The sequence below is a fragment of the Chenopodium quinoa genome, unplaced genomic scaffold (genome assembly GCF_001683475.1).
Source record: "Chenopodium quinoa cultivar QQ74 unplaced genomic scaffold, ASM168347v1, whole genome shotgun sequence".
In the NCBI taxonomy this organism is placed as follows: Eukaryota; Viridiplantae; Streptophyta; class Magnoliopsida; order Caryophyllales; family Amaranthaceae; genus Chenopodium; species Chenopodium quinoa.
In genome coordinates, this window is record NW_018745003.1 from 2,812,404 (window position 1) to 2,821,619 (window position 9,216).

General features: G+C 36.4%; 1 protein-coding gene across 1 annotated transcript; it reads left to right on the forward strand.

Moving 5' to 3' along the window:
• The first annotated feature begins 298 nt into the window (after window positions 1–298).
• LOC110707641 (zinc finger Ran-binding domain-containing protein 2-like) lies at window positions 299–2,047 on the forward strand. Its single transcript, XM_021885667.1, has 4 exons — window positions 299–614; window positions 869–1,254; window positions 1,350–1,420; window positions 1,501–2,047. The coding sequence occupies exons 2-4, from the start codon at window positions 881–883 to the stop codon at window positions 1,512–1,514; spliced, it is 459 nt and encodes a 152-aa protein (XP_021741359.1). The 5' UTR covers window positions 299–614; window positions 869–880; the 3' UTR covers window positions 1,515–2,047.
• The last annotated feature ends 7,169 nt before the right edge of the window (window positions 2,048–9,216 follow it).

Here is a 9,216-nt window from a genome sequence, read left to right on the forward strand (position 1 = left end):
CAATACAATTTTTTTCAGTCATCCTGAAGTAGTAGTATATGGAACAATCAATCTTGAACAAGTGAAGTATTTAGTAGAATCAAACTTTGCTTAGGTTTAGTAGAATCAAACTTATCTCTAAGCACCCACCCCAAATAACACCTTGCAGATTTGGATATTGTAAACATATCAAGTAATCCAATACAGAGGGAATAAAGAAAAAAAGGATACTTCAAATTACTACTCTCTAGTCTCTCCCATATTCAAGGATGTGTGCATGAACTTGCCTGTTAATAAAATAAGCTCCCTTTATCTGATATGGAGCAGAATTATTAATCAGAACCCTGAAATAGATCCTTTAATTTTATATTGTCTTCCCATACCAGGGAATCCCATTTTTAAGGAAACGACTCAAGTGAAGCAGGGGAACCCTTTGTAAAGGCAAATACTCCTCTAGCATGATGTGCACATTATACTCAGGTCCCACCTAAAAAGAAGTTCCTCAACTACTATAAAAGGGGTCACCACTTAACAGACCAAAAACCCACCAACTACCTTTAACACTTCTCTAGCTATCAACACTCATAAACCACTGCTTTCAGTTTCTTCCTTTTTCTGAAGCTCCAATTTATCAGGTTAGTTCCTCGAGCTCTTTCTATCTTATGAAAGTAATGCTCTAGTGCATTACATCATTCAACCTATGAGGTAAACTGATAAAGTTTCAAGGAGTTCATACCCTTTATGCCCCAACTGCAAAAAAAAAAAAATAAAAAAAAAAAAAAATAAATAATTGGAAAACAAAATAATGATCCTTAATAAACTAATGCAAATATAAAAAATGCTGAAGTACAATGTTTTAACTCCTTTTTTTCCTTATTGGTTACTGCAGATAAAAGCAAGAATGAGTTCTCCAGGGGATTGGTTGTGTGGTGCATGCCAACATGTAAACTTCAAGAAGCGAGAATCATGCCAGAAGTGTAGCTTTTCAAAGTACGGAAGCCAGGCTGATATCCCATATTACATTGCTAACACAAAGTCTAGTAGGACAGAGGTTTTGGCCGGAGACTGGTACTGCCAGACCATGAATTGTGGGGCCCACAATTATGCTAGCCGTACAAGCTGCTTCCGCTGTGGAAACCTTAAATGTGATTATGGGACTGTTGGTGTTGGTTATGGAACTGGTGACATGATGATGGGAGCTGGAGGATATAGCTCAGAACAACAACAGCAACAACTCATGCCAGGGTGGAAGGCTGGAGACTGGATTTGCATGAGGTGATTTAATTTAGTTCTTTACTAACAAAGACTGTTCGTATTCTCAGGCTTCATTAGTTGTGAGATGACTAAAAATGACATTATTGTGACTGCAGACCTGGATGTGGTTTACACAATTATGCATGCAGGATGGAATGCTACAAGTGCAGATTACCAAGAGATTATGGTAATTCATAAATCTCCTCTAGCAAAATTTATTTCTACTAATTATAAGAAAACATATCTCAAGGTTTTTTCTTTGGGCAGGTGGAGCAATGTAAGAGATAAATAATTTTACAGAGGCTTCTATGATTTATTTCAGTTTCTATTGTAACTTTCTGAATCATAGCACCTATTGGGGAATTTTTATTTAAAAAAAAAAAAAATCCTTCTACTTATAAGTGTAATTTTAGTCATTGTAAGGTGCTATGAAAGGATTAAGTAAAGCCCAAAAAGGGTAATTTTCTGGGTTACAAGTATAAGTGTAATTCCTCCTCTTTTGGCTGCTACTTGTTTAAGCAATGGCTAACAACTCTCACTGAAAAATATTCCATTCTGGGAATCACTCAAGTCTAATTTGATTTTAGGGGTGTGCATCATTATGCTAATGTGTTTCCCTTTCAAAGGAGCAATAACTAATGAGCCCCTTTTGGCATAAAATCTTAAAGAGTAGCAGCATGCAGATAAGAACTTGATGCTGCGCTTTAGAGCATGGGTTAAAAAAAAAAAAGGTCCAAACCTCTGTTGGTCTTCTGACTTCCCAATGCTAAATTTGATGAATTTCGCATATCCCCTAACTTTATTCCATATACAAAATAATGAGAAGTAAAGATTTACCTCCAAGCCCTAATTGTTTGGATTAGTGTGTTTGTTGCATTATCTTACATGTAATGCATGATACTCAGATAAACAGGTCAAGAAGCCGCAAAAAGTACAATACTATTGCCTACCCCATATAACTTTATGAGTGAACTTTTCAATGATTTTGTGGGTTCTTAGAAGTACAAACTTTATATATTACAGGTTATGATCAATGTGCAAAGGAAGTGACAAAAAAATTCGTAACTTACCCCAAGAGTATTGGTTTCTTTGGAAGTTCACAATAGATGACTCAGTGCCCACACTTGCAAGTTGCAATCCATTACTTGGCCACTTCTGTTGCCCTTTTTTCTTCTGAGCATTGTAAACCACAAAAATTTAATCAACAAACAATATGATCATTTTCTAAATTGAACTCATGATAATGTGAACGAAAGACGAATCAAAGTCATCTATCCTGCTATCTATTCCATAGAATGCATTACGTGCTCTCATTGGTCCATGCTAATAACCTAGCATCGAAATACAGGAGTAAGTGGCGTATATTACTTATAATTGTAAGTTGAATACAGGATTTTCTCCCTAGACAAGTAGAAGATGTAGAGTGGCATATTTCTTTCATTTTCCGAATCCTCTTTTCTTTGGAAATACAGATATTTTTTCCCCCCTGTCTAAGCTTATGATGACAGAGCTTTATGTTATAAAGCTCAAAAAATTAACAGAATGTAGAGGCTTGGAAAATTCAAGTTGAAGAGATAAAATACTGACATTCAGAAAGATAAATCCTAACAGAATCGATTTCAAAATACTGATATTCAGAAAGATAAGTCCTAACAGAATCGATTTCAAAATACTGATATTCACAAAGATAAGTCCTAACAGAATCGATTTCAGGACACAGAACTAATATTAGCAATTCCAACCATTGATCCTCCTATCTTAGCTTATTTACAGTTGCATGTGATTAAGGAAACCTACTTAAAAGAAAATTCCCAGTAAACATAGTGAGATTCAAATTACTCCAAAGCATGGCTAATTCTCCCAGTCAACAACTTAAAAATTCCAAAGAAACATAGCGAAATCAAACTTAAATTACTCCAAAGCATGGCTAATAATCCCAGTCACCAAGACACCAGCCTAAAATTTTCCTTATCTTCATTACACCCATGACATAAGTGAGTTTGAGCCCTTACATTTGCTCCACATCCCTCATATGGCAACTTGGCAACCCTTTGGTATCCAGCACCAAGAATTATATAAATACTAGTAAATGCCGACTAAAACTTCTGCAAGGAGAAAGAAGGTAACTCAAGAGCCAAGAACCTCAGTTTAAGGTTAAAAAGGTCTTGTTCACTAAAAGTCTAAAAGATTAGCAGACCAGCTATCAACCGCAGTGGTACTTCCCCCAAATCCTCAGTATCACAACAGGTAAATCACCAAGTTCATGATCTGTGGACAGTGGTACAGTTCCTAGGACTGCTAGCATTCCCTTACAGAGTCTGTAGCAGCAAAAAAAGAGATATAAGATAACGTTATTTAGGGAAAATAGAAACTAAGTGCAGGCAGTCTTTGAAACAAAGGAAAAAAATTCGAATTTCGAGTTTTGACCCTAACTCTGAATTTCAGAAAATAACTATTTCCCTCAAACCTACCGGTTACAAGTTACTTTTAAGAAACATAATTGTCTTTCTTCTGAAGCATATATCAACGTTTAGACTCATTAGGGCACCCTGTCAGCAGTAAGATACATAAGGGAATGTTGTAATAACAAATTTGTCATAGGAAACCCTGAAGGAGATCAGAGGGTATCATCAAACATTGAACTTGATACCATAAACCATACTAATCATGACAACTGACAAGTATTCTGATAGATGCAACAGCAAAATGAGCATTAAACCACTAAATGGTCCCACTTACACAGATACACTGATCGCGTAAGGGCATCATGGTTACAAGTTGAATACCAATAAAGATGAAGATTAGGTGCTCAACCAATAGGTGACAAAGAAATTAGGCACATGCTTGAACTGTTTCTTCGTACCATAAAGGAATAAATGCTTATACCTAATTATGTTTATTGACAGAAAATGCGCAATCTGAGGCCACTATAAAGCAACTCATACAGCTCCAAGACCCTGCATTTGAAGCGGCTACATAAGCATGAGAAGAAGAATTGACTCTGAATTGATTAGTGAGAAGATTATAATAACTATCTTAGGAACAGTTTTAGCAAAATGGTGAAATAACAGCTAAGCATTAAAGCAGAAATTGTTTTAAACATAGAATTGATCAATAGCTTTCTCCTACCAGCCCTATCAAATATTAACAAATATGCTAGGAAATGATCCAAGTACATTAGAGTGACTAGAAGTTATGAGAGACAGAGCCAAGGTCCAAAGTGATGCTTTTTGATTTGAATCCTTCTAGTCAAAAAATTGCAGGACTGTCATGACATACACAGCTCTGATAGCTGTGCTGATGTTCTATTGAGCTATTTCAACAATGATCCCAGGCCCCAGATTTCAGCCCCCTTCTAAATAGTTTTCATGGCCAACTCAATTTCAAACAATACATACAATTTTCTTTTGTGTCCTCTACTTAATCTTCCGGGTAGATTCTTGCCAAGATACCCTCAGCCTCAACAACCTTATTTTGATCAAAGGAAGAAAGAAAAGCTCCTTGTATCAGAACTTTTTTCTGTCAACTTGTCAAGTATCATCTAGTACATTTTTCCCTTTTTTAGCCAAACCTTTCTGTAAAGATATCTAGGTGAGTCGGGAAAAATAGTATCAGAATGAGCTGCAACAATGCAGGCACTGCAGCCTTCCCAGAGATGCATCAACCTGGAAAATTTATCAATTGAATACAGATATAACACCAATCGGCTGCTTCTGCAATAGTTACATAATAACAATAATAAAAATTGTTTCGACAATCCACCGATATACAGATAAACAGCAGCTGAAGCCTGAAAAAACATATTATGAAATGTACAACAATTACATAAATCAATGCTAAAGCAGGGGGGAAAGCCAAAAATTTCAAAATGCGGAACTGCTAGATGACCAATCTTGTGTCCTCAAGTACTCTAGCTTTAAGTTGGAGATTTCCTCAAACTTTAAAGCCTGCTTTTAAACCATGTAATTAAGAGAATTAATCTTCACTCTATGTTTTTGATGGGCAGATACATGTGTGTGGCTTCCAATAAACTTGCTTCTGATGTTTGGGTTTCCATACTCGAGTGTAACCTAGATTACTAAGGTAACTAGGGAAGACAAGAAGTGGCCTCCAGTAATCAACATATTATTAGTGCTAACAAGGCCACCTCTAATCCTATAAGGAGTCCTGGTAATCTGATATGTATAAAGAAAAGGGCAGCAAGGCCATGGATGCCATCCAACTCCTAACTACCATATATTCTTCCCTTCATGAAGAGATTAATAACCCAATAGGCAGGAGCAAGCGCCATGATCACTGCAATAGTCAAGAACAAAATATTGACAACTAAGATTGTCGGTTTTCTTCCCAGCTTATTGGTCATCTTCCTACCAACACCAGGGATTACCAGCACCAAGTAAAGCTCCCATTACAGCCATGATCATAATGTTTATGTAAGATTTAAACTTGGAGGAGGCCCCCATTCCTCATAATGAGAAACAGCTTATGTTTCTCATGGGGGTATAACCGACATTACACCTCATATAAGTCATTTGGTGGATGTGTGATGTGGCCTCATTATTCTGACGTGTTTTACTTGGTTTGCCAGTTGTATTAATTGTGCGTATTTCACAGTCGATGCCGTTAAACTTCAACGTTTATGGAGTTTTCATGAAAAGTCGAAATCTGGGCGAAACTCAAGTCGAAGAAACCAAATTCGAAGAAGGCACGGATTCCGGGTTTTCAATTCAAATTCTTTGAATCTCAAGTTGAAGAGCTGGGCGAAACTCAACTCAACTCAAAGAGGTCCCAACTCGAACTCTTGGTTTATCCAGGTTCTTTCTGATTCAAGTTCAATTCGAACTTGGGTTCTTGTTTTTTCTCAATTCGAATTGGCTTGTTGTTTTTTCGAATGTTTTAGGGTTGAGGGTCGATGTTCAGTACGTCGATTGTTTCAATTGAAAGAATTATTTCGGCGAGGATTGTTAAGGGTGTTGCAGCTCCAGTTTGGATTTTTTTAGGGTTGCAGATGCAAAACCAAAAGTAAAAATGGTATTACTTCGACTTTAATTTTTAATTTATTATATTATCTGGAATCAAATAGTGGAATTGGTGCGATTATCTGCAACAATTAAACAATGGAATTATTGCGACCACGTTAAGGTAATATTAATTGGATGTAGATGCGTGTAATTATGCTGCTCTGAAATGTTCATTTGATGGAATGAGGTGAATTTTGCATTTGAAATGTTCATTTGATTGAATAAGGTGAATTATTCATTCATTGGTGCTCATTATTCGTTCTATATATGTGATATTGTGTTATGGTGTGAAATCGTATTGATTTGTTATGCTTGATTGTGGGTAGATCAGATTAGATTGAGTATTGTGTGTAATGTAGTTAACACACCGTATTTGATGTATTCATTCTTGACAGGATTATGAAAATGTCAGCGGGGAATGGTAAGCGTAAACGTACAATGGTGAGGGTTTTTGGTTTTTTTAGATATATTCTTTAGGCTGGGGATGTGATTATGTTTTGAATTATGGTTTTATGTTTTGGTAATGAAGGTTGGGGCTGAAGATGAAGAGGGGTATGGGCTCAGTAAGAAGAGTAAGGTATGTGAGCAGAATACCATGCATTTGTATCCAGAATTGTTTAAGGTACTACAATATGGAATTCTGTGCGTGTGAAATTGGTGTTTTTGCATGATTAAGGTTTATGCATGAATTAAGTTATTGGTGTGCTTAGGATGACGGGTTAAGTTATGGAGGGGCTGTCAAAGGTAGAGCGGAGGTGATGGCTGAACATTCAAAGGCCAGAAGTCGGGTAAGTTTGCTTGTTGATTCAGTGGTCATTTGGTGTGGGATATTAACTTAATTACTGTAATTTCATTGGCAGCCTCCTAACATGAATTGCCGCATTGAGTCATTTGGGCGCATATGTCAGAAATTTGATGACAGGAGAAGACGTTGGGTTTGTGAGATGGGATTTGGTAGTCTTTTACATCTTATTTTAGATATGCATTTACCAAGACAATTGGCATACTAGGTGATGACACGGATGGATCCAATCAGTAAAATACTTAGAAGTACCAACGGTCTTAAGTTTAGGTTTTCAAAGAATCAGGTTCGGTGGGTACTAGGGATACCAATGGGTTCTAGGACTGTTCCTTGTACTAAAACCATGACCCAACATGATCGTGAAAAGGTTTAGAGAATTTTTTTGAAGTATGGTAAATCGTGGGAGTCCAAGTCTGGTGGACAATCTGGTCACGTATACACATCTGTAGGCATACCATTAAGTTCAGATATGATGAATCGGTTGGAGGGGTACTTTGATGCTGGAGAGGAAGAGGAATTCAAGACGTTGTTCTTGATAATTGCTTTGGAGATGGTGTTGTGTCCCACGCAGTCTCCCCGGCTTGCGTCTGATCTACTACCTGCAGTAAGTTGTGCTATGGAGGCAATTGAGTACGATTGGTGTTCTTTAGTGTTGTCAAAGTTGCCGGAGAGCGTACAAAATTTTGCTCGACGTTTCTATGCTAATGGGTTTGCCAATGCATGCTGCGGGTGTGCAATATTTGTCGTAGTATGTGTTTCAGTGTATTGTTGCTTGTTTTGTTTTTTCTTGTGCGTTTTGTTTTAGTAATTGCTTCTTTTGCTTTTACAATTTGGTAGATATTTTACTTGGATCGGTTGGATAGGGATCCTATTCAGTGGGATGTTTTTCCAAGAATTAAAGTGTGACTATGCAGCAGATTGGGAAGGCAGCAAAATCAGACAAATTGTTGTCCGACGACTACGGGAAACTAGGGGTAAGCACTTTTGTATTTGTTTTATTATATTGCATAGTGTTCTGCTTCAATCAAATATGGTTTAGAGTAACCTTTTTCCATTTGTATTTCTTTGTGTGGTTCAAGCTATTGGATGTTGCTTACGGGAACAACACCCAAGGGATGCAAGGGATAGTGTTGGACCCCTACAAGCTGGAGTGAATAATGTGAGGTTTGATCTTAAAGTAGTTGTTTCACCTGTGTACTCTGAATCTGAATCTGAAGTAACTTTATTTGGATGCAGATGCATGATTTACCAGTGCATGGGGTTAACTTCAAGGCTAGGCAAAGGAGGGGCCGAATGCCTGAGCTAACAGATCAATGAGCTCAGTTATTTGTATTTCTATTTGTATTTCATTTCAGTTTGGAATGTATAATAAGGGTTCATTTGGATATTCTTATTTTCAGTTTTGTTGAATACTGAATTTTCAGTTTGTCAATTGACGAAATATTATTCGGATTAATATTCCAATTTTCAGTTCAAAACTTTTGCAAAGAATGTAATATTGCGAGTTAAAGTAAAGTAAAATAAGTATGATATTAAATGAGACTGTGTGTGTTGACCCAAGTAAATACAACTGTTGCTTGTGTGTGTTGTTGATAATTCTTGTGTGTGTTGATGAGAGCTAAAATTTAAGTTAGCCGTTTAGTTTTTGGTACAGTAGTTGTTAGTCTTCAAAACTAATGTTTGAATCTAAAAGCAAGTTTAGTATTAAACTAGATAAAGGTTTAAACATTACAAAAATATATCCAATATATTCAAACATTTAAACAAAGAATCAAAGTGGCCTTAAATAATCTGCCAAAATGGACAACATATTAAATCTGAACTTCGACGTACGCACCAATTCGTGCAGCCCAATAAATATACTCTAGAAGGGAGGGTTTGAGATTCAGTTTCAAGGCGGAATAAACTGATTCACTTTTAAAGTCAAGGATTTGAGATTCAGTTCAAAACTTGAAAGACAAACTTTGAAAATAAAGCAGATTATAACTTTCAACCCGTACAATAATACCCGCATATAAAGACTAAACAAAACAGAACAATATACTTTAACCAGCAGTCATATCATAGCAAATATTATGTTTTTCCCCCTTTTTGATAAGAAAATGTTTGGAACAAAAGAAGTTGACAAAACATTGAGTTAAAAAAAATTACAGACCAAAA

Coding starts and splice junctions, on each gene's coding strand:
- LOC110707641 (XM_021885667.1), top strand. CDS start 881: ATGAGTTCTCCAGGGGATTGGTTGTGTGGTGCATGCCAACATGTAAAC. Junction 1,255..1,349: donor GGAGACTGGATTTGCATGAG/GTGATTTAATTT, acceptor TTGTGACTGCAG/ACCTGGATGTGGTTTACACA.